The 25,568-nt window shown below is 49.6% G+C and overlaps 1 protein-coding gene across 1 annotated transcript; it reads right to left on the reverse strand.

Moving 5' to 3' along the window:
* Window positions 1-7,288: 7,288 nt before the first annotated feature.
* inhbaa (inhibin subunit beta Aa) lies at window positions 7,289-20,964 on the reverse strand. Its single transcript, XM_088013306.1, has 3 exons — window positions 20,486-20,964; window positions 19,554-20,225; window positions 7,289-10,122 (listed from the first exon to the last, which is right to left on the reverse strand). The coding sequence occupies exons 2-3, from the start codon at window positions 20,050-20,052 to the stop codon at window positions 9,335-9,337; spliced, it is 1,287 nt and encodes a 428-aa protein (XP_087869432.1). The 5' UTR covers window positions 20,053-20,225; window positions 20,486-20,964; the 3' UTR covers window positions 7,289-9,334.
* Between the last annotated feature and the right edge of the window lie 4,604 nt (window positions 20,965-25,568).

Below are 25,568 nucleotides of genomic sequence, written 5' to 3' on the forward strand. Positions count from 1 at the left end.
TTAGCAGCGTGTGTGTGTTAGCAGTGTGTGTGTGTGTTAGCAGCGTGTGTGTGTTAGCAGCGTGTGTGTGTTAGCAGCGTGTGTGTGTGTTAGCAGCGTGTGTGTGTGTTAGCAGCGTGTGTGTGTGTTAGCAGTGTGTGTGTGTGTGTGTGTGTTAGCAGTGTGTGTGTGTGTGTTAGCAGCGTGTGTGTGTGTTAGCAGCGTGTGTGTGTGTTAGCAGTGTGTGTGTGTGTGTGTTAGCAGCGTGTGTGTGTGTGTGTTAGCAGCGTGTGTGTGTGTTAGCAGCGTGTGTGTGTGTTAGCAGCGTGTGTGTGTGTGTTAGCAGTGTGTGTGTGTGTGTTAGCAGTGTGTGTGTGTGTGTGTGTTAGCAGCGTGTGTGTGTGTTAGCAGCGTGTGTGTGTGTTAGCAGTGTGTGTGTGTGTGTGTTAGCAGCGTGTGTGTGTGTGTGTTAGCAGCGTGTGTGTGTGTGTGTTAGCAGCGTGTGTGTGTGTTAGCAGCGCGTGTGTGTGTGTTAGCAGCGCGTGTGTGTGTTAGCAGCGTGTGTGTGTGTTAGCAGCGCGTGTGTGTTAGCAGCGCGTGTGTGTGTTAGCAGCGCGTGTGTGTGTGTTAGCAGCGCGTGTGTGTGTTAGCAGCGCGTGTGTGTGTTAGCAGCGCGTGTGTGTGTGTTAGCAGCGTGTGTGTGTTAGCAGCGCGTGTGTGTGTTAGCAGCGCGTGTGTGTTAGCAGTGTGTGTGTGTGTTAGCAGCGTGTGTGTGTGTGTTAGCAGCGCGTGTGTGTGTGTTAGCAGCGTGTGTGTGTTAGCAGCGCGTGTGTGTGTTAGCAGCGCGTGTGTGTTAGCAGCGCGTGTGTGTTAGCAGCGCGTGTGTGTTAGCAGCGCGTGTGTGTGTTAGCAGCGTGTGTGTGTTAGCAGCGCGTGTGTGTTAGCAGCGCGTGTGTGTGTTAGCAGCGCGTGTGTGTTAGCAGCGCGTGTGTGTTAGCAGCGCGTGTGTGTTAGCAGCGCGTGTGTGTTAGCAGCGCGTGTGTGTGTGTTAGCAGCGCGTGTGTGTGTGTTAGCAGCGCGTGTGTGTGTGTTAGCAGCGTGTGTGTGTTAGCAGCGCGTGTGTGTGTTAGCAGCGCGTGTGTGTGTTAGCAGCGCGTGTGTGTTAGCAGTGTGTGTGTGTGTTAGCAGCGCGTGTGTGTGTTAGCAGCGTGTGTGTGTGTGTGTGTTAGCAGCGTGTGTGTGTGTTAGCAGTGTGTGTGTGTGTTAGCAGCGTGTGTGTGTTAGCAGCGTGTGTGTGTTAGCAGCGTGTGTGTGTTAGCAGCGTGTGTGTGTTAGCAGTGTGTGTGTGTGTGTTAGCTGCTGGTGTTTGACTGTCTCATTTCCTCACTTTGAAAATCTACTTTATTAAATTTCTCTAATCCTATTGTGACGACTCGGCGGCGTAAAACGATATCAGGCCAGGAAATTAAACGGACGACACACACACACACACACACACACACACACACAGCCTGCATGGAGACTTCTACCTCTGCGAGGACCGCTCCACATTGTGGCTCTTCATCACTTCAGAGCCTCAGAGGCTGTTCGAGTGTGAAAACTTGGATTTTGTGGTTTTATTACTGAAGGAGTCTGGAGAACGGCTTCATCTGATCCGACCTGAGACAGGAAGCAGATAAACAGATGGATCAGAGCAGCGCCTACAAACTCTGGAAACTAAATCTGATCATTTAACCAGTGAAACAAAATCAACACAAACACCAAAATGTAAGTTATGGATAAACACATTTATTTTATTTATATAATGGTATCTTTAATCCACTTGACACCAAATTAATTTAGAGAAATGTTAAATAAATAACCTATAAAAACAGATTTTACTCAGTTTGTGTTATCGGTGGCAGCGTTGGGCCTGTAGGGTCGGGGCGTTTGGTGCCAAGGACAAAATTATTCCATATGATCAGAAATGAGCTCAGGGAAGTTTATTAAACTTTAATGTTTTGATCTGGAGAAGGAAAACTGTTTTCTGTGGCTCCTTGGTCTCCAGGTGTGTGTGTGTGTGTGTGCATGGATGTTTTTTATTAATATTCTATAATCAGATTGAACTGGAGTCAGATCTGATGTTCTGATCTGCTGATCAGATTTTATTAAACAGGAGATTAATGATGAAACCTGATGAGGAAATTTATTCAGTTTCATCTTAAAATCAGAATCTATGAAATAAGAGTCGCATCGATGCAGGTTAAAACTGGACCTGATGCTGAGCTGGTTCTGGTTTAGATGCAGAACAAAACATTCACCTGACCGGTTGGATCAGAACCTGATTGGTCTGGTTAAACTTGGATGGCTCATATTGATGTTTATATTTGTCGTCATGACAACCGAGGATGGAGAAGCTGCTGATGTTTTTCTATATGATCAGAATATTTTGACTTCACAGAGAAACTTGGAAACTGAATCAGTTTATTTCTGTTAAAACTGTTTTTTTGTTTTGTTTTTCTTTCAAACTTCTATCAGCATCAAGATGATTCTGGGTTTTCTGCTGATCCAATGCAGTCGTGTTCTGGGACAGAACCTGAAACCCAGAACCTCAGAAACGGTTTCTATCAGGAACTCTGGTGTGTCTGGATGATGCCATGAATTTACTGAAAGTGACACAAAACAGATTTAAACTCTGCTGACCTACTGTGGCGTTTTGGGCCAGACTAGGAAAAAATAATTATAAAGTCATCATATAATCAGATTAAAGATCCAATATTAGCAGAAACGGGTCGTGGTTACGGGAAAAGCCATCATCAGTCTGAGGCTCTTTGTTAGAAATGGGAACCGTCGTTTCAAAGTTCAGCTGCTGATGATAATTTGATCATAAAAAGTATTTTATCTGTAAAACTTCCCCTGATGCTCGTCGTTCCTCATATTTGCCTTCTGATGAAACTACTGCACAGTTCCCCCAACACCACGTTATTATCTTAATATTTTATTATGTTGGTAATTCCCTTTCCCAGCCTGGTGGTGGCGCTCCGCCAGGTTAACCTTTACTGCAGGCGGCGCCCCCTAGGGAGGGTGTGGTGTCATGATGGGTCAGGCTTTAGCTCCAACCCAGACTCGTCACCGTCAGGTTGAAAGGTCAATGAATGCTGGTTTCCATGGTGACGAGGTGGAGCACCTGTCTGCAGACGCCCTGGTGGTTCCAGGTCCATGTAGCCAGAACCAGAACCATCCGGACCCGTTCTCAGCTGCCTCTGAGTGCAGAGCTGGTGGGCCTTACTGGTTTGGAACCAGTGTGTTGGCGCTGGGCCCTGGTGTTGCCTGCTGGGGTTACTGGTGAATAATTAGCGGCTGGATGGAGACGCGGCGCTGGTGGCGACGCTTCCAGGGAAAACCAGCAGGCGGTTTGTGGTCCGGGTCCACTGATGTGGAAACCAGAGTCTGAGCCGAGCAGCAGATAAGAACTCCCAGCTGAGACCTCATTAATGCCTCAGACGAGCGTTTAGACACGCAGCGCGTCGCAGCAGCAGCCCGTAAACCAGCTGCATGCTGGGAAGCTTCACGGCCAAACCGCTGACCGCTAACCAGGCCTGCTGACCTGAGACGGCTTCTGCGGGCTGGAATAAACCGGGTCGGGCCTCATTTACATTTTATCCAGCGATTAACATAACTGCTGAGGAGAAGCGGGTCCTGCAGACATTCCTGCGCCGGCGGTGGAAACCGAGGCTTCCTGACTGCAGCTCCGCCGCAGCACTGGTTCTTCACTGGTTCTGATGGTGGGACTCAGTGGGAACACTGGGCACGCTCAGACCGCTCAGTTTCACGTCTGCAGAGGAGATCAGCATCAAACATAACAGGTTCTGTTCTCTGAACCGGAACAACTGAGAGCCTGATGGTGTTTCTGTACAAACATCAATAAAACGGCGTCCATGTTCAGTCTGCCATATTTAATCCAGACTGCTCTGATTCTCCAAACAGAAAACCTGAAATGAGTCACTGGATGTGAATTTTAGACTAAACAAACTTTGTGAACTAAACATTGGTGCCTGTTATTCATTTCCAAGAAGGTTTTATAACTCAACATTTTTCCTGCTAAATTTGTACAAATGTTGCTCATAATTTACATTCAAAGAGACGAGAAGGTCAAAACGTTTACCGTAAACCAAAGGGTCGAGTCAGCGTCGTCGTTTTTTCTGCTGGCAGCTTCAAGGCTGAGTTTCATATTTAAACCAAACGTTGGTCATGGAGCCCGACCTGCTTCCAGATCATCTTTGAGTTAATAACTGTTCGTGTGATTCAAACCAAAATCCAATGTGAACGAGGTTTTCACGCTTCCTGTTTGTTTTTCCACTTCCTCAAACGTCTCCGTCCCACCGGAGGGATGACCAGGAAGCCTGTTGATACAATTGAGCTCTGCTGCCACCTACTGACTGGAGGCTACGCCAGCTCCTCGCCCCCTCAGGGTGGCTCCAGTATGTGAGAGGGCTAAGCTAAGACGGTTTGTTCAGAACCGGACCAGAACCAGCTGGTTCAGCCACTGAAGCCGATTTTAACCACCAGGACGGTTCTGGTTAGAGGTCAGAGGTCATTCCCTGTGCCCTCTGGGATGCTGCTCGGTCTGAACCATCAGTGGTTTTACTGAGGCGTTGTCGGGTTCAGAACTGATTCTGATAAAACTGACAGTTCGGACCGTTCTCTCAGACTGGAGCGGCACTGGGAACCAGTTGAGCCTCCAAATGTTTGTCCAAACTTCCCGGGTCGGCGTTCCCACCTGCTGGATTTTCCCAGCAGCCTCTGATCCTGCAGGGGAAATGGCTGAGCTGTCACACCCTGCGTACTGTAAGCTAACCCTCACAGGCTGTCATTTGTGATAATTGGCCTCAGTGATTTTATTCCTGCGCAAATCGTCCATGTCTGTAATTTGTCAAGAAAAACATCCGTGTTAAATTATCCGAAGTGCTTTCATTAGCAGCATCGGATCGTCTCCACCCACTCCTCTCAGCGCCCCTCATGTTTGTCATCACAGTAGCTACCTCTACGGTTAATGAGCAGCAGGTTTTATAGGAGACAAAACGAGCTCGTTAACGACAGAAAACACTCTGACCTGCTGCTGGTTTAACTGGCCAGAGATGATCTCCTGCAGCTGAATGGCTTTAATTAAACTTAATGGAGGAGATGTTTGCTGTAAGCCGGCCGCTGTGTCACGTGTCTGGAGGAAAAACTGGAAAACACTTTACAGCTGATTCTGGCCTCAGGAATCCTCTCTAAGTAAGAAGAGAGCAGCTGAAGAGCTTTAGAGTTTATGAATGTAGAAAGCTTCTGATGACAGAAGTGGAGAACAGGAAGTTTCTCTCCACCATGGAGGAAAACGAGCATCAGCGCCTCTGCATCAAAAATGAGGGAACGGAGTCGACATGTGGCTGCTGATCGTATTCGCTGTCATGGATTCAGCAATCAGTGGCACACGCTGCTAGCTAAAAGCTAGCTATGCTAACACAAAATAACGAATAAAAAATGTTTTTGAAGCTAGCAAACATGCTAAAGCGCTAAATGAAAGACAGCTCATCTATTAGCGGCTTAGCGGAAGGACACCCACCACTGCCAGCCATGATGGAGGCCAAAATGGCCGTCGTGACGGACGCCATGTCAATGATATGAAACTATTTCACTAAGGCATCGTTTCATCTCGACCTCACTGCTTCCCCACCCTGGATCACCTCGTTTCAGGTGAACCACCTGCCTCGACTCTTCAGAATAAAAGCCCGTTGAGTAACCAGCTCATCAGTTAAAATGAAGCTGAAGGTTTTATGTTGGGAGCCTCCCAGCGGTCTGTGATCCGAGGACAGAGCCGCCGACTGTAGGTCTGTCCTGGCTTGATGTGGTTTTGTTGAGTCATCCCAGTTCGGTCCTGTCATTACGGCTAACGGCTCTGAGAGCTAAACTCGCCTGCAAACCGAGTCTGAAGTTTAATCACTGACCTCATGAGGCGTTTGTTCCCACAGCAGCAGCCCCCACTTTCCTTACCGTCATCCCAGAATGAAAACAGTTTTATTCCTGTTTCCTCCCAGATCATGACCTCATGCAGCAGCAGGCTGACGGGTCTGGCTGCCGTTCGCTGGGGTTTCCTGGGATGCAGCTGGAGCTTTACAGGCTGGCTCTGCTGCAGCTCTGACTCATTCAGGGACGGCGTGGAAAACAGAAGTTTGAAGTCTCATTACGATGTTTCCACTGAGGAGCACAACAGAAATGACCCGGCCTGTTCAGACGCTCATTTGGTTCTTAAAACCTGCAGAACCGCCGTACAGGTTCTGCTGCTGACCCAGTTCGGTCCGGCCTTCAGCTGATTGATAGATGGACTCGCATCATCCGACTCTAGGACGTTTAGATATGCAGAAGAGGTCAAAGGTCACTCAGTGATGTCCTCCATCCTGTCCAGAGGACATCGTCCCAGAAGCCTTTGCTCTGCTAACCTCAGTTCTGCCGCCATCTTGTTTCTAGAGAGAAGAAGATTTGTCCCTCAACCCTTCCAGACTTGTTCTGGGTCATGACCTTTAACCTTTAGCCTGCTGGCTGAGGCCTGGAGAGGTGAGATTCCTCTGAGCTTCACGCTCTGATGTCTGGAGGAAGGTGAACTTCAGCTGGTTAGAATATGACCTTTGACCCCTCCCAGGTTGATGGGCAGCAACAGTTTCAGCTCTGATGTCACTGATGATGTCTGAGAGTGAAACTGAAGATCTGAGCTGGATGTTGAAGATCTGACTGTTAATCAGTCGGAGTGACTCTGGTGTGTTTCTGGTATGTGAGAAAACTGCTGCAGCATCCCGCAGTGCTGCTGTGCACTGCAGCACAGCAGCACGCTCAGCCGTTCCTCTGAGAGCTCAGAGTTTATCTCCTGCAGGATTCCAGAGTGTAAATCCTCCAGCCTGTATGTTATTTACGTTCTGACTTCCCTCAGAGCTGCTGGAGGCTTGGCAGCTCTGAAGTTAAACAGAGCAGAGCGGAGGAGCGGCGGGGCTTCAGCTGACCTTTGACCTCTCTCTCAAACTGTCAGGCCTTTAATGAAGCTGCTGAGGGAGCGAAGCCCCGGCTGGAGCCGCTCCAGCATTCTGAACCGTCACCGCGTCACGTTTTGAAACGTGTGTGACAGAGAAACCTTCACTCTGCTGCAAACGCTGGGAAAACCTGTGTGTGTGTGTGTGTGTGTGTGTGTGTGTGTGTGTGTGTGTGTGTGTGTGTGTGTGTGTGTGTGTGTGTGTGTGTGTGTGTGTGTGTGTGTGTGTGTGTGTAAGAGAGAGAGGACAGAAAACAGCAGCCTGCTTCCTTTGTGTACATCCTTCAGACTTTAATAGTGAAGCCTAAACCAAAGAATACTGTAAAATAAATAAGAATAAAAAATGCCACAAGCACGTTTCATTTACAACAAAGCAAAGCAACATACTGGAATCTGGCTTCCATATATACAGAATAAAAAATATACTTTTTATTCTTTGTCCACTCTTGTTCAGTGTCAGTATTTATATTATTCTTACTTTTATATAAAAAGAACAGCATCTAAACACGTACAGCCATGTTTTACTAACTTGCTCTTTTTTTAGCACTGATATTTAAATTGAGTCCATAAACATGGAGGAACTCAAACACCATGAAACCAGGGACTTATTTAAACCTTCAGCACTGAGCTGCTTTCTCAACTGGAACCAGGTGAAGAGCATTGTGGGAAATGGAGTTTTTAATGTGCAGGGCAGCAGAGACAAACATGATCTGTAGAAACTTAATAGCTTCCAGAGACTACATGAGTTTGACATGGATTAACATCAGTTATTGACCTTTCCACACGTCTGAACAGTTTTCTGAAGGTTTAAATTGATCTTAATGAATCCGAAGGTCAGACGGACTCTTTGGTGTTCGAACAGGAAGATTTAATCTGTTTTCTGCTCTGGGTTTAATTTACGACAGACTAAAACCATTTTCTGCTCTGGGTCTAAATGATCTCAGCTGCAGCGACAGGAAATCTGTTCATTCAGAAAAATTCATCTGAAACATGGAGCCATGAACAACCTGCATGAATCCTAAACATTAACATCTCCTTCAGGACTCAGATAAATACTTTAATAATTCCCATTAAATTATGATAATCAGGATTAGACTGAACCTTATGGATCTGATGGTGATTCACTTTTGGTCTGATGAACTGAACTGATTTGGTTCTGGAACCAGAATCAGTTCAGTTTCTCATAAAGTGCCTTCAGATGATCAGACGCAACGTTTAACTGAGCATCAATATGCAAACATGAATAAATATGGAACCAATCAGACGTCCTGTAGGGGACTTTAACCCCGTCAGGTTTGTTTTTATGGATCTGATCCGATACTGATAAAGAACCGACCCGGTTCATCGTTCTGTAGGCTGGAGTCTCTCAGGTGAAACCAAACGGATGTTTTCTTCCCAGCAGGTCATTAAACTTGCAGCTTTAAATGTTACTGTAGCTTGAAATGGTTTGGCCTTTCAGAGGGACCCATAAGAACCACAACCAGAAGGCTTCTCCCTCCAAGTCCAACATTTTCTTCTCTAACGACCTAAAAAATGTTTTATTAATCAAAGATGATTAATTTTGATCTCCAGGGGAATCATTTGAATTAACGCCATGTTTCACTGGTTCCCAACGCAGCAGGGACCAATCGGAAGCCTTGAACCGTGACATGTGACCTGTTGACCTCTGACCTGAACTCAAGTCGCTATAGTGCAAAAAATAACACAACGTTTGTAACGCTTCTTAAACATGAAAAAACTGAAAAATAACACAAAATATTAACAAGAATAACATTAATATTATTAATATACTTACTAACAATAATAAAATTAATAACATCAACATGGTTACCATGGTAACATAAAGAAGTGTTTGGTTCCAGCAGCCGAGCCAACTTGTTTCGTTCAAGTATCTCTCAACACACACACACACACACACACACACACACACTCCACGATGTACACTTCGACAGGGTAAAGGTGTCTCCGCTCCAGAAGCAGATGCAGGACAGGAAACAAGTTGCATAGTTTGAGATCTTTTTGTTTGCAGTTTTTCAGGCCCCTCGTCTCTCTGAAGTCCCACTGGTGCAGCGGTTCCTGAACGCCACATAAATACGCCTTGCTCCCTCCGTTTGTAACAAAAATATATTAGCTATTCATTTGTTTATCTTTTTTTCCTGGTTTTTCAGAAAGTGCCATCGAGACTCTGGCTGAGTTTGACTCAGCAAGTCTGGAGACGAGTTTCCGTCCGAGAGAGCGACCCAGAGGAAGGCGGGCGCTGCTGCCTCCTCCGTCCTCTCCGGTCCGGTTCGGTCCGTCCCGTTCGGGTCCGAGTGTTTACGAGCAGCCGCACTCCTCCACGATCATGTCCTTGATGTCCTTCTTGATGATCTTCTGCTCCTCGTTGTAGTAGAGCATGGACATGGCGCGTAGCCGGGTGGGCACGCAGCACGACCGCAGGTTCTGGAAGGGGGTGTAGCCCCGCATGCGGTAGTGGCTGATGACGGTGGAGTGGAAGGACAGCGTGGAGCCCGCGATGCTCGCCACGTGAGACGGGCACTCGCCCTCGCAGTAGTTGGCGTGGTAACCGGACGGCGCGATGATCCAGTCGCTCCAGCCGATGTCCTTGAAGTTGACGTAGAACTGCCTCTTGCAGCAGACCCTCACCTTCCCGTCGCACTCCAGGCCGCGCTTCCTGCGCCGCCGAGCGTCGCCTCCGTCGCCCTGCCGCACCACGGCCATGAGGAAGGGCCGGTGGGACTGCTCCCTCTGGTTGCCGCCGGAGACCAGGACCAGCGTGGCGCCGGAGTCGCTGCAGAGCGGGCAGGACACCCGCAGGCTCAGCGCGCTGCTCCGCCGGCTCTCCAGCAGCGCCTGCACCGCCGCGGACACCGGGAAGGTGTGCCAGCCGCTGCGCCGCGTGTCCACCGTCTTCTCGGCCAGCAGGACCTCGTCCTGCGGCGGCCCGAGGTGTCCGCGTTGCTGAAACAGGCGGATGGTGACTTTGGCTCGGCTGCGGTTGGTTTTGGCCAAGCGGAGGAAGAGCCAGACGTTGGCCTGCTCCACCAGGGACATGTCGCCTCCATCCTTAGACAGGACAAAGTTCACCAGACCCTGGGATTCACCTGGAGAAACAGGGAGAGGACAGCGTTAGGTCACCTGCTCTGCTCTCTGATTGGCTGGCAGGTCAGACCAGCCCAATGAGACTTCCTGATCAACAACCAGAAAGTTATTTAAATCATCATCATCACCTTCAAAAACGAAGGAAAACGTGACGAGAATTGAGTTTTACACCCCAAACTACTGGCTACCATGACAACAAACACAGAGATCGGTGTGTGTGAGCCACATCAGACACAGACACACTCCCCGCTGACTCGGCATCAGCGGTTGGAGGTTTTTATAGCAGCTAATTGTTCCCACCAGGACCCTCGTGGTCATCCTGCTGCCGGGTCTGACGGTGAGACGGCTCCGAACCTCCAGAACCAACGTGGTGGAAAACCTGCAGCTTGTGGCTTCGTTGGAGTGAAAACCTCCCGAGGACTTTAACTATGACGAAAACACGGATTCCTCCTAGAAAGTTCTTCATTCAGGAGTTTCTCCTCCAGAAATCGGTTTGGCGTTCTGCTGCTGTTCCTGCTGGTAAAGATGAGTTGTTCCTCCCTACAGTCACCTGGTGGATGCTTACAGCAGCAGAACCAGGCTGGTGAAAGACTTCCTGGACCTTTGCTCTCCAAACGCCTCCGTCTCTGGTCTGGGTCGATGTTTGGTGCTGACAAGCTGCATCGGGTTTCCACTCTGTGGGTTTTACGGCTGTTCTTCCTCTGGTTGCTCACATGTGGTGCAGCTTTATGTTTCCTGGCAGCCTGGAGGCCGGAGCGACTCCCAGCCTGCTCTGCCTCATGGGCAACAGAACGCAAGTCACGACTTCAGAGTTTATGAATGTCAACAGCAGCGATGCTCAGTTAGACGGTGTGAATGGGCGACGTGTGTGTGTGTGTGTGTGTGGAGGCGGGCAGCGATTCACTGAGTCCATTAGAGCGTCTTAAGAGACGTTTGGAGGCGATTATCTCACTTAGATCATCATCACCTCCAGGAGACAGAAAGTAAAGGGTTCTGTTCATTCATCCTTTCTGAGGACCGGCTGTACTGGACTGGGCCACAGAACCGGCCGGTTCTGGTTCCAGACACTGCCTCTTCTTCTACTTGGCTAAAACCTGTGGGTTTGGCTCACTTTACGGTCCTGCAGAAGAAGCTCAGTGTGGTCCAATCCATCTTTTAGAACCAGAACCGAGACAGACGGCTCAGTTCAGGATACCAGAACCAACAGAACTGCTCATCAACCTGGAACAGGAGGAGCTGAAGCCCAACGGGAATAATCTGGACCTTCATTAAGCCCCGCCCACTTTAAATCAAGATGGATAAATTTCATCGTATTTTAATTGAGAAAACCCAGAGATCAGGTTGAATGCAGATGTTCTGGTTCCATCAGCTGCAGCTCGTCTTACTGTAACAGAACCGGTTCTACCAGTGGGGAGAAACTCCAGCTGGCTTTTCTGCTGCTGGAAGAACCAAGAAGTTTGTCTCTGAAGTGAGAAGCAAATAAAAATCCATGTGACTAATAGATGAAAACCCGACGCAGCTTGGCAGAAGAGCCGATCTGAACATTTTTCATTTTTTCTCATGAACTTCTGCTCCGGCTTTAATGAAAACAATCTGCAGAATGCATCCCATAATTGTCCGTCACTGTGGGGAATTTTGAAGCCGCTCCAGATGCAGATTCTGTGGATTGTTCCTGTCGAGTCGTTAAAATTATCTGTGGCTCGTTGTGAGAACATTTACGATCAAAACAAACATAAAAATCTGAAGTTCTGACACAAAGTTGGACCCCAGCAGTCAGGAATATATTGGGGTTCTGGATGCGTTGGGCCGACCTGCGGTGGATCCGAGTTCAGGACGAGCGCCGTCGACTGCAAGTAAGAAATTCACCAGGTCCACTCAGCGGAGGACAGAACCTCTTCAGTCGTCTCTTCACATCCTGCATCTTCTGTCCAGCTGAGCATTTTATATCGACTTCTGTTCTTCATAGTAACTGTATGAACTGTTACTATGAACCATAGTAACGCCATAGTAACAACAATGTTCTGAATTGGTGCTGCAGAAACAAATTGAAAATAAATTTGGTTAAGGTTAGCATTATTCTAGTCATTGTTTGGGAAAACATTGGTTAGACATAAATACAGTTACTATAGCGTTACTATGGCATTACTATGGCGTTACTATGGCATTACTATGGCGTTACTATGGTGTTACTATGACATTACTATGGCGTTACTATGGCATTACTATGGAGTTACTATGGTGTTACTATGGCGTTACTATAACGTTACTATGGCGCTACGATGGCGTTACTATGGCATTACTATAGTGTTACTATGGCGCTACGATGGCGTTACTATGGTGTTACTATGGCGTTACTATGGTGTTACTATGACATTATTATGACATTACTATGGCGTTACTATAACGTTACTATGGCGCTACGATGGCGTTACTATGGCATTACTATAGTGTTACTATGGCGTTACTATAACGTTACGATGGCGTTACTATGGCGTTACTATAACGTTACTATGGCGCTACGATGGCGTTACTATGGTGTTACTATGGCGTTACTATGGCGTTACTATAACGTTACGATGGCGTTACTATGGTGTTACTATGGCATTACTATAGTGTTACTATGGCGCTACGATGGCGTTACTATGGTGTTACTATGACGTTACTATGGTGTTACTATGACATTACTATGGCATTACTATGGCGTTACTATGGTGTTACTATGGCGTTACTATAACGTTACTATGGCGCTACGATGGCGTTACTATGGTGTTACTATGGCATTACTATAGTGTTACTATGGCGCTACGATGGCGTTACTATGGTGTTACTATGACGTTACTATGGTGTTACTATGGCGTTACTATAACGTTACGATGGCGTTACTATGGTGTTACTATGACGTTACTATGGTGTTACTATGGCGTTACTATAACGTTACTATGGCGCTACGATGGTATTACTATGGCGTTACTATGGCGTTACTATAACGTTACTATGGTGTTACTATGGCGTTACTATAACGTTACGATGGCGTTACTATGGTGTTACTATGACGTTACTATGGTGTTACTATGGCGTTACTATAACGTTACGATGGCGTTACTATGGTGTTACTATGACGTTACTATGGTGTTACTATGGCGTTACTATAACGTTACTATGGCGCTACGATGGTATTACTATGGCGTTACTATGGCGTTACTATAACGTTACGATGGCGTTACTATGGCGTTACTATGGTGTTACTATAACGTTACTATGGCGCTACGATGGCGTTACTATGGTGTTACTATGGCATTACTATAGTGTTACTATGGCGTTACTATAACGTTACTATGGCGCTACTATGGTGTTACTATGGCATTACTATAGTGTTACTATGGCGCTACGATGGCGTTACTATGGTGTTACTATGGCATTACTATAACGTTACGATGGCGTTACTATGGCGCTACGATGGTATTACTATGGTGTTACTATAACGTTACTATGGCGCTACGTTGGCGTTACTATGGTGTTACTATGGCATTACTATAGTGTTACTATGGCGTTACTATGGCGCTACGATGGCGTTACTATGGCGTTACTATGGTGTTACTATGGCGCTACGATGGCGTTACTATGGCGTTACTATGGCGCTACGATGGCGTTACTATGGTGTTACTATGACGTTACTATGGTGTTACTATGACGTTACTATGGTGTTACTATGGCGTTACTATAACGTTACGATGGCGTTACTATGGCGCTACGATGGTATTACTATGGCGTTACTATGGCGTTACTATAACGTTACGATGGCGTTACTATGGCGTTACTATGGTGTTACTATAACGTTACTATGGCGCTACGATGGCGTTACTATGGTGTTACTATGGCATTACTATAGTGTTACTATGGCGTTACTATAACGTTACTATGGCGCTACTATGGTGTTACTATGGCATTACTATAGTGTTACTATGGCGCTACGATGGCGTTACTATGGTGTTACTATGGCATTACTATAACGTTACGATGGCGTTACTATGGCGCTACGATGGTATTACTATGGTGTTACTATAACGTTACTATGGCGCTACGTTGGCGTTACTATGGTGTTACTATGGCATTACTATAGTGTTACTATGGCGTTACTATGGCGCTACGATGGCGTTACTATGGTGTTACTATGGCGCTACGATGGCGTTACTATGGCGTTACTATGGCGCTACGATGGCGCTACGATGGCGTTACTATGGTGTTACTATGGCGTTACTATAACGTTACTATGGCGCTACGATGGCGTTACTATGGCGTTACTATAGTGTTACTATGGCGTTACTATGGCGCTACGATGGCGCTACGATGGCGTTACTATGGTGTTACTATGGCGTTACTATAACGTTACTATGGCGCTACGATGGCGTTACTATGGCGTTACTATGGCATTACTATAGCCTGGAGGCACTTTACCAAGAAAGTTTTTTCAGTTCAACACAACTAATGCTGTTTATTAGTTCAGTTAATAATTAAAAGTAGTTTTAAAAGTTTTTATCTAAGTAATTCACAGAAAATCAGTTTAATTTGTAGAGCAGAACTGAGGAAATGAGGATCAGGAAAATTTTTCCCCTCAACATTAAATGGTAATGTCCAAATAGATCACTTTACAGTCCTGCAGGTTCTGGTTAACACGACCAGAACCTGAGCGGTTCTGTCTCAGAATCCTGCCCAGATATGTTCTGCAGAGATTCAGAAGTGCTTAGAACCACAAACCCAGACCAGAGTTCTGGTTCCTGATCAGGTTCACCTGGAGCCACAGACACCATCCCCTCCAGAACGTAAGAACCTGCTGGGTGCCAGTTCAGCCCGGTTTGAAACCAGTGGGATCTGTTTTTACTGGCGGTTCTGGAATCGGTTCCATGTGCGGACTGCCGGGTGTGAACAGCGCCGGCTGTTAGAGGCACATAAAACCGAGCCGTAAAATGGTTCCAGCAGCCGGATCCGGCTTCAGACAGCAGGGAGCCGGTCCAAACCGACCTCAGCTGCTGCGCTTCCCCGTCATGCTGACAGAACGATCGGACCGGAGCATCTGAGCTTTGCAGATTTCAGAACCAGGAAGAAGAGGTGATGAGGAAAAAGATGATTTCTGTTCCATGTCAGGAGAAACTGCAGATCTGATTCAAAGGTCCACAGAGACATGAAGGTTGGGTCAATAAATGGACCCAAATCCTGGAGAACAGGAACCATCTGGACTCAAGGTAACAACCTGATCATGTGACCAGATCAGCTCAGGTATAACCAGGTGAAGCTGCTCGGTCAGCTGACCTCCTGCACAGGTTACCGACAGTCAGTTCTCTTTATCACTTTAAACTCCTGTACACTGCAAAAATATAAAATCTTACCAAGTATTTTGGGTCAAGTTTCCAGAGCAGATGTCTCGATTTTGCCTTGTTTAAAGTGTAAAAGCTTCTTTAAGTTTTAACTCAATAATTCCTTAAAATTGATTGTTATATTTCCACTGGCTGAATATTTCACTCTTAGCATTTTTCTCGTGGTTGAAGTGAAATAATCTGTCAGAGGAACTAGAACTTTTTATCAGTATTCAAAAATGTACTTAAAGCAGGTTCCTAAATCTTGCTAAAAACTTCTTATAAGTTAGTTTTGTCTTATTTTGAAGTGAACTGAGATATTTGCACTAGAAACCAGACTGTAAACAAATTGTAAATAGGATTTTGTTTTTCAGTGCAGTATCTACTTCCAGCGGTGGATGAGTTGAGTCATGTTCCGTGTCAGCGGGTCTGCTCCCAATCTGCAGCTGTTTACTATGGAGTGACTCATCTGTCCACACACAGCATCTCTGTCACACATCAAAGCCGAGCCAAATGAGGTGATGGGACGGCAGCGGGCCGTCCCACGACGCCAACCGCTGCGGCTCCGACTGCACGGACACCACCTTACAGTGGCCCTGAACGCACCACAAACGCCACCTTAAATAGGCCCTGAACGCACCACAAACACCACCTTAAATAGGCCCTGAACGCACCACGGACACCACCGTAAACATGCCCTGAACGCACCACAAACGCCACCTTAAATAGGCCCTGAACGCACCACAAACACCACCGTAAACACGCCCTGAACGCACCGTGAACACGACCGTAGGGAGGAGAACCAGATGACAAACTATGAGAGAAAACATGACAGAACACAGAATAAACAAAACAGAACCAGAACCAAACAAGGGTATAGCAGCAGAACCGCATCAGACAGATGTTCGTGTCGTCCAATCAGCGGCGGGCGTGCGGCTCCCTGTGGCCGTCAGAGGTCAGTGAAGTGACCCCGAGCTGGTGGCGGCGCTGCCAGAATAGACCCAACAAAGACGGGTTTATTCTGCGGGCCGAGCAGCGAGGGGTAGGCCGGGGTTAGCGCGCGGAGCAGGCGGATGAAAGCGCGTTCAGGAATGTCGCTAATGATGTGTTCAATTAAGTTCAATTAGCCTAATTGTCCTCTGTGTGTGGTGAGGGACGGGGAGAAGCGGGAAGATAAACAGGAACGGACTCTAAACAGAGGACAGGAAAAAACAGAGGACAGATGGATATTGTCCCCGAGCTGCTAAACAGAGGTTGACACTTGGTCTCCGCCAAGAACCCAGTCATCCCTGCGCTCCCGTTCCCGCCATCTCCACGGCCCAAAATAATTACTGCGCTCCCTGAATGCACCGCTTCTTTCCCAGGAGGCCGCAGGGCCAGCTGGTACGGAAAGCTCATATGCATTTAATGGATGTGGTCTGCAGGCTGGGACAGTTTACTGGACCACTGGTTTCCATCAGAGATCTTCTTCGGAGACAGATGCTCCTTCTCAACCCAGTGGTGGGGAAAGTGGGCGGGGCTAAAGCGGAGCCGCTGAGCCTGGATCAGTAAAGTTCAGATGTTCCTGCTTTAAACACTTCAGTATTAAACAAAGTGACAGCTGCTGTTGCCTCGTCAGGTAGCTAAGCTAGTGTTAGCTCACAAAGCTTTCGCTCAACGCCATGACAAAAACACTGACACCTAGTGGCCAGTTTGGAATTACATGTTTGTTTAGTAGATCAGGTGTTTTTGTTGGAAACTTTTAATAACATTTCTGCTGTTGACTTTTATTATCATCTTATTGTCATCTGTGGTTCTGTATTTCATCTCTTCATAAATAGCCATAAAAATTATGTTCAATTCAGCTTTTCTACGTCCTCTAATATTTTCCTTTATTTTCTTCATCAGTGGTTCTAACCCACTGGACCGGTCCGTTAGCTGATTCAACGATCCACTTTTTGACTCCTGATCCAGTCGGAGCAACTCAGAGGCGCCCCCTGCTGGTAGGTGTTATTTACCTGAGGAAACTTTCTTCTTCCTTTGAACTAGAATTCATATTTAATCTGAGATTAGATCATCTCAGTCATAATTCATCTGAAATTAGGCTCAGGGATGTGAAACATTATTCAACACGTGGTTGAAACCTTAAGCTTTAATTAGATGTAATTATTTTATTTTTTGTATTTTTTATTTTGTGAGCATTTCTGGATCCTCTTGATGTGGCAGAAAATATTTTCCAGGTCAGAATGAAGAATCATGAGTCAAAGCTTCAAAGAGTCTGAGCTGATGGCCTCATTAGCTCCAAACCTACAGTCTAAACTCAGGCATTAAAAGGGAATCTGCTCCCAGAGGAACACCATTAAGTGACGAGTCGGATTGCTGTAGTTTGTTTGGAAACCAGATCTGCTGCAGCAGAGCCTCGGCTGCTTCTCTTTCATGAGGGAAAAACGTTGGAGCTGCTTTGTGATCGAATCATTCTCAACTCGACACAAATGTAAATACTTCATCTGCAATGTGCCTCTTCTTACGTTGGATGGGAAAATTGCTTCAAGATGTTGACTATAAAGCGCGCTCTGGCTAACCACAAGTGTTTTTAGCTGCATCCCACAACTTCTCTGCAGCGGCAGCAACATGAAACGTGTTAAATTCCTCCTCAGACGCTCAGACAGGCGTTCACATGACAACCCCCAGATAAAAGCCCAATAAACCCGAGCCAGAGGACCGGGCCGGTACCGTCGCCCGGGTTCTGGTAGCACCAAAACCTCCCAGATTCTGCTGACTGAGAGGAACTTTCTGGGGCCGTTTAACGCCCCGATGATATTCAGGGTGTACTGGCGGAGAAAAGAGCCGTAAACGACGCCTGCAGCTCCAAACTGACCAAAGAACAAACCGACAGAATCCAGTCAGAACCGAGCCAGACAGGGTCCAAAGCAACGACTGCTCCTCCTTCTGAGGCGCAGGACAGAAACCTTCAGACTCCTGGATCAGAGCCTGACAGACACGATGCAGGGTTTAGTTCTTCTTTGAAATAAGTTTCAACATGAAATATAAATTAGTTTATTTATATTGAGCTAATTTAGAACAGTGATGTTCTTTTTGGCAAACGGATCCAGTTCATCTCCAGAACCGTGTGATTCTGTCTGGTTCAGTCAACTGGGTCGGGTTTTGATGCAACGACTGGAGAAGAACGGACATTCAAGGAAGATCTGGATTTTGGTGCAGCAAGCACCTGGTGACAGTGGAGAGAAACAACTGACTGTTAACAGGAAGGAAAGGTCCATCAGAACCAGAACCAGAATGAGCGACCAGCTGGGGACCAACAACGCTGCCTGTAAGACGAAACTCTGGGTTTAACCAGATCTGATGGGCTTCAGGAAGCGGCTCAGTGAACTTCTGATTGGTTCTGATCCAGACGGAGTTTCAGGCTGGACGCCGACCTGAGCAAACCGTGCAGAGCCGGCGTGTGATTGGGCGGCTCTGGGTGGCTGCCGAGCCGCCGTCTCTGTTTCCGTCTCGGTGAAGCTGCTCCGCTCAGCCCGTTTGCTCAGATCCGCTTCATAAAAATCTTTTCCATCTGCTGCTCCAGACTCTCGCCTACAGAAACCCAAACTGCTGCAGCAGATCCAGAGTCCCGCCCACACGGTGCCGCCGCTGACAGGTAAACTCACACCCATCTGCTTAAACAACCCAACTGGACATTCAGAACCGGGTCCCAACCTGGCTCACCTTCAGGCGCTGTGACCCGTCACTGACTCGGATTTAAAGGTGTTAAACTGCTGTTAAAATGGGCGAAGCGTGCCCTGCAGCTGGCCTGCAGGTTAAAGGTGACAAAGCCGTGTTTAACACCTGACCTGCCGCCTCCCACTGTCACCGTCTGTCAGGAAAACAAACGGACCAGAACCGGCGGCGCCACCCAAATCCCCGCTGACTATCGGCAGATAACGAGGTATTCTCTGAGAGCAGCAGGGGGCCGTTACTGACGGATCAGCTGGGCGAGTGCAGGTGGACCCGACACCGCTGCAGTGTTTACACACACACACACACACACACACACACACACACACACACACACACACACTCACTCTGAGTGACTCCAGACTCACCAGCCTCGGCGAAGGTGATGATCTCCGTCGTCTCCGGCGCGTCGCCGCCGTCTCCCGCCCGAGCTCCGGCCGCCGTTGCCGCTCCTCCCCCCTTGCCTCCCCTCCCTCGCGCCTCCTCCTCCCCCTCGATCTGCACGCTGCCGTCCTCGGCCACTCGCCCCACGTGCAGCTTGCGCAGCGCGTTGAGCAGCGCGGCGCGCGGCACGGGCCGGGTGATGTTGGGCCGGGCCTGCAGGTGGAGCATGTTGAGGATGTGCCTCTTCACCGCCTCCACCACGTCCTGCTGCGCCGCCTTCTCCTCCACATACGAGTCGCCATCCGGCCCGTCGCCGCGCCTCATCCGGGCCAGGGCGCAGGACGGGCAGTGGGCGCTGGAGGCGTCCGGCAGCGACTGCAGCGTCAGGGACAGCGGGCTGGAGGGCAGGTCCGCTGAGGATCCACCGCCCTGGACCAGAACCAGAACCAGAAGGGCCCAGCCGAGGAACGGTAACACCGACATGTTGCCACCAACCAGAGGGACAGGCAGAGGCCAAAAAGTCCAAAAGTCGATGAAAATTCAGTCCAGAGGAAGAGTTCCTGCGCTCGGTCCTGCTGCCTTCGTCTCTTTGCTCAGAAGTTTGGGAGCTGAAAGTTGAGCTCAGCTCACAGTCCACCTGCCAAACGAGGGAAAAACTGCAAAGGAACGAGAGAGAAAACACAACGGCAAGGGAGAAATGAGTAATCCTTATCTTTTTGTCAGGGACAGATGGCTGCAAAATGTGGAGGCGTCATGAAAGAAAGAGAAGAAATAAGAAAACAAGAAGAGGAGAAACTCTGAATGGATGAAGCAAAGCGGCAGGACGGAGGCTGTTCCCGGGGTGAATCTCTGCAGAGTGTGTGTGTTAGAGAGGACTAAGTTATCCCAGATGAAGGGAGTTCCTCTCTCTCTTTACCTCTGCTGCTCCCTCCCTCTCTCGCTCCGTCAGAGTTGAGTGCGCTCTCTCGCTCACCAGTTGAATGGTTTTTATCGGAGTGGGCCGGTCTCTTTCTGCTGCGACTCTCTGAGCCTCCTACCATAAGTACAGCTGCCTCCTCCCTCTCTCTCCGCCTCCCTCTCCGCCGGTGACGCACCGCTCGCATCCACCCTGCAGCCGGCTGGGAGTGAGTGAGGGTTAAAACTCTCGGCTGAACCGTGACTCTTCCCTCCATCTGCTGAGCGTCTATCAGGCAGCCAGTGTTTGGTCTGGTGGCTCTCAGCTCCAGTCAACGCGCCGTCATCGTCTCGTCTCGGGGCGAGAAGGTAACGGATCAGCTAGCAGGTCCAGAACCCTCCTGGATGTGATGTCATAACCGTATGAGCTGGGCGCACTCAGACGGTTTGTCCTGTCAGTGATGAAAGCCAGAATCATAAAGCTCTGCTGGTCCGAGGTTCTGGATGACGAGGGACATTCTTCATTCTGCTGAACCAAACTCTGACCTCTCTAACATCTGAAGATCTTCTGGTCTCATTTCCTCTGCAGACGTCAACATCGTTCCTCTTCCACTAAATAAACATAAAACCTTGAGCTAACTGAAGCTCAGGAGTTTAACTTTAATAAACAGATCAAGTTTTTACCGTCTGCGTCTGACCAGTTAAATGTTTGGAGCAAAACCTCCAGACGTGTCAGCTGTGCGTTTCAGAGCTGGTTTTAAAGGTTTCCTGTTTGTTTCTGAGGTTCGTAACGGCCTCGCTTCCCATTATCTGAACCTCCACGTCTTCCGGCACGTGGGAGATCCAGGAGGTCATCACATCGGCCGCTGTTCGACCTTCACTCAGGTTTTTTCTTCAGGCAGGATTTTAATACAGCATAAAACATTTTCCTCATTTCTACCGTTGGATTCTGTTGATCTTTTTCTTGATTGGACCGTTTCTGGCTGTTACTAAACGTTTATAAATCAATCAATGCTGAGACTCAGCCGCCTGTCCGTGTTGCTGGCGTTCCCGGGTTTCCTGTTGGCCGTGGCGAGTCCACGGTTCTGGATGTGGGACAGATTTCAGCTCTGAGGTTTTTCCAGGCGGATGTGAAGGGAGACGGGCGTAAGGCAGAAAACACAAGGAAGGTGTGACCAGGATTAGGAACCTGCAGGCGAGACTCTGGGACGGAGAGGAGCAGAGTCCTTCAGCCGGTTCTGGTCCAGATGAGCCAAACAGAATCTCTAAAGGATTTCCTGGTTTGGGTCAGAGGTCATAGCCTTTTCTGAATCTATTTAAAGGTTCCTGATGAGGGTATTCAGTTGAGATGAAATCATTGAACTTGTGGTAAGTTTCCAGATCTCCACTGAATCAGGTTTGGTGACTCTGACATGAAGCATCTCCGTTTCGTCTGACGGCCCATAAGCGGTGAAACATCCTCTCCATGAACACGTCGGGTTTGTTTGGATTTTAATCACCCTGATCTCCAGTAATCCCAGTCATTACCTGCCTCCTGCTCCCACAGCTTCCTGCTGGATTTCTGTGTCATCGTTTGTTTGGTTGAGAAACGATCCTGAAAAAAACTTCCACAGAAACATCCAGAGTTATTTTAGCAGATAGGAAGAGCCAGCCGGGTCATCCAGGGGAGTTTCTCTGGGACGTCATCCAAACTGGTTCAGGAGAAACTTACAGCAAACTTATCTGCCATGTTCTAAAGTATTTACACTCTGGGGCGTAATGAGGGATTCATTTATTTAAAGCGATAAATAAAATGTATCCCTTGGTGAAGCAGATGGGATGTAGGTCTGCGCCTCCAAGAGGAACAGCAAAGAGTTAAAAGTTCGGCCAGAATCAGATGGATCCAATCAGGGAACAACAAAAGCAGCTGAAGTTTCTCTGTAATTAAAAGTGATATTGAACCCAGGGGTGGTTGCTGGGGGAGCCGACTGGGACGCGGGATCTGCTGGAGCCGAGTCACATGTGAGTGTAGAGGAAGCGGCGCTGCAGCTTCCGGCTGAGATCAGACGTCTGGGATTCTCCCTGCGCCGCTCTGACATCAGCAGCTGTGGGGAAAGTGTGTGAGCCGTGAGTGGGACGCTTGTTTTTCATGGAACCTGGCTGAGTGAGCTCATCGCCGCGCTCTTGCCTTATAAAGCCTCTGCAGGGCGGATTGTTGGTGCGAGCGTGTCTGGGCCGGTAGCTGCTTTAAATAACTAACCACCTTCCAGTCATGAACCTTTCATACAGCCGGCGGCCGCTGAGGCACTCCGCTCAGGAATCAGCCCGCGGGCACGAAAAGGCGCTTCGGGACAGACGGCTCACAAACCACACTGCTTCATTTAGACGTCTGCTGGAGACGCTTAAATGTTTCCAAAGACACCAAACATGTCAGGGAGGATTTGGAGGAGATGGATGTGAAATGATGCTGCAGTCGTGCAGAAGTTCCTCCAACATGCTGCAGACGTCTCCAGCCATGAGAACCGACCCGCCTGGTTAAATATTTCAGCGCAGGCAGGCGGAGGCCGATCGTCTCCTTCCTCCTTCTGCCTGCTGATTGTTTGTTTTGTTGGCAGATCCTCAGCCCTGCTCTCCACTTCGCTGGGTGTCACTTTCTGTAAACCTCTTCAGCGCGCGCACACGTGTGTGTGTGTGTGTGTGTGTGCGCGCTGATGGCCAGAGCGCTCACCTGCTCCACCTAGTGGCCAGAAGCCGCCACAACCCCACTGAATCTGCAGAGAGTCACTTCCTTCACCACTCGCCCTGGCCCTGACGGTAACCACGGCAACCACGTTTCCATCCTGGAGGTCCAATGAGACGAGGAAATAAATAGGAGTCTGTTCAGTTTGCCTGACTGGAACAGATTAAAACCAGAACGGACCCTAAAGCCTCGCCGTGATTCACTCATGGTTTCTTTTCAGGTTCTCATCATTTATCTTCTTCCTGCCACTTTAAAGTTTTAATCCGGAAATATCTGATTATTGTCAGATTTTCAGAGTTTTCAGAACAGAAACCAACAGGAAGAACCACAGAGCTGCAGCCTTTTAATAAACCGATTATAGAAAGATTATCTTCCAGAGCGTTATCAGAGGAACAACAAAGTAACTTCTTAAATATGAATCATGAATGTGGCCCACATCTGAACGGCCTGGTTCTGATCGTTTCACCGTCTTTATCAGTTTCTTCATCTGGTTCTGATCCAGTGACCGTGCCGTCGCTCTCAGCAGCTATAACATCCATCCACAGACGACGGCGGCCATCTTTGCAGGCTCTTCTTCTGCGGGTCGATTTGGAGGCGCCACCCGCTCACACAGGAAGCCGACTGCCGCCGCACAGGAAGCCGACTGCCGCCGCACAGGAAGCCGACTGCCGCCGCACAGGAAGCCGACTGCCGCCGCACAGGAAGCCACACAGGAAGCCCCACAGGAAGCCGACTGCCGCCGCACAGGAAGCCACACAGGAAGCCCCACAGGAAGCCGACTGCCGCCGCACAGGAAGCCACACAGGAAGCCCCACAGGAAGCCGACTGCCGCCGCACAGGAAGCCACACAGGAAGCCCCACAGGAAGCCGACTGCCGCCGCACAGGAAGCCACACAGGAAGCCGCACAGGAAGCCGACTGCCGCCGCACAGGAAGCCACACAGGAAGCCGCACAGGAAGCCGACTGCCGCCGCACAGGAAGCCACACAGGAAGCCCCACAGGAAGCCGACTTCCGCCGCACAGGAAGCCGCACAGGAAGCCACACAGGAAGCCACACAGGAAGCCCCACAGGAAGCCGACTGCCGCCGCACAGGAAGCCGCACAGGAAGCCACACAGGAAGCCACACAGGAAGCCCCACAGGAAGCCGACTGCCGCCGCACAGGAAGCCGCACAGGAAGCCGACTGCCGCCCCACAGGAAGCCGACTGCCGCCCCACAGGAAGCCACACAGGAAGCCCCACAGGAAGCCGACTGCCGCCGCACAGGAAGCCACACAGGAAGCCGCACAGGAAGCCACACAGGAAGCCGCACAGGAAGCCGACTGCCGCCGCACAGGAAGCCCCACAGGAAGCCGACTGCCGCCGCACAGGAAGCCACACAGGAAGCCACACAGGAAGCCCCACAGGAAGCCGACTGCCGCCGCACAGGAAGCCGCACAGGAAGCCGACTGCCGCCGCACAGGAAGCCGCACAGGAAGCCCCACAGGAAGCTGACTGCCGCCCCACAGGAAGCCGACTGCCGCCCCACAGGAAGCCGACTGCCGCCGCACAGGAAGCCGACTGCCGCCCCACAGGAAGCCACACAGGAAGCCCCACAGGAAGCCGACTGCCGCCGCACAGGAAGCCGACTGCCGCCCCACAGGAAGCCGCACAGGAAGCCACACAGGAAGCCCCACAGGAAGCCGACTGCCGCCCCACAGGAAGCCGCACAGGAAGCCACACAGGAAGCCGCACAGGAAGCCGACTGCCGCCCCACAGGAAGCCGCACAGGAAGCCACACAGGAAGCCGCACAGGAAGCCGACTGCCGCCCCACAGGAAGCCGCACAGGAAGCCACACAGGAAGCCGCACAGGAAGCCGACTGCCGCCGCACAGGAAGCCCCACAGGAAGCCGCACAGGAAGCCGACTGCCGCCCCACAGGAAGCCGACTGCCGCCGCACAGGAAGCCCCACAGGAAGCCGCACAGGAAGCCCCACAGGAAGCCCCACAGGAAGCCGCACAGGAAGCCGACTGCCGCCCCACAGGAAGCCGCACAGGAAGCCGACTGCCGCCCCACAGGAAGCCGCACAGGAAGCCCCACAGGAAGCCGACTGCTGCCCCACAGGAAGCCGCACAGGAAGCCGCACAGAAAGCCACACAGGAAGCCGACTGCCGCCCCACAGGAAGCCCCACAGGAAGCCGCACAGGAAGCCCCACAGGAAGCCCCACAGGAAGCCCCACAGGAAGCCGCACAGGAAGCCGCACAGGAAGCCCCACAGGAAGCCCCACAGGAAGCCGCACAGGAAGCCCCACAGGAAGCCGACTGCTGCCCCACAGGAAGCCGCACAGGAAGCCGCACAGAAAGCCACACAGGAAGCCGACTGCCGCCCCACAGGAAGCCCCACAGG

This window comes from Poecilia mexicana, unplaced genomic scaffold, assembly GCF_051168715.1.
Source record: "Poecilia mexicana isolate PSO_F unplaced genomic scaffold, ASM5116871v1 scaffold_15, whole genome shotgun sequence".
NCBI classification, from domain to species: Eukaryota; Metazoa; Chordata; class Actinopteri; order Cyprinodontiformes; family Poeciliidae; genus Poecilia; species Poecilia mexicana.

Excerpts from the sequence above, each read along its gene's own strand:
- inhbaa (XM_088013306.1), bottom strand. The coding sequence starts at position 20,052 with ATGTCGGTGTTACCGTTCCTCGGCTGGGCCCTTCTGGTTCTGGTTCTG. Across the intron at positions 10,123-19,553 it reads CATCACCTTCGCCGAGGCTG|GTGAATCCCAGGGTCTGGTG; the intron begins GTGAGTCTGGAG and ends CTGTTTCTCCAG.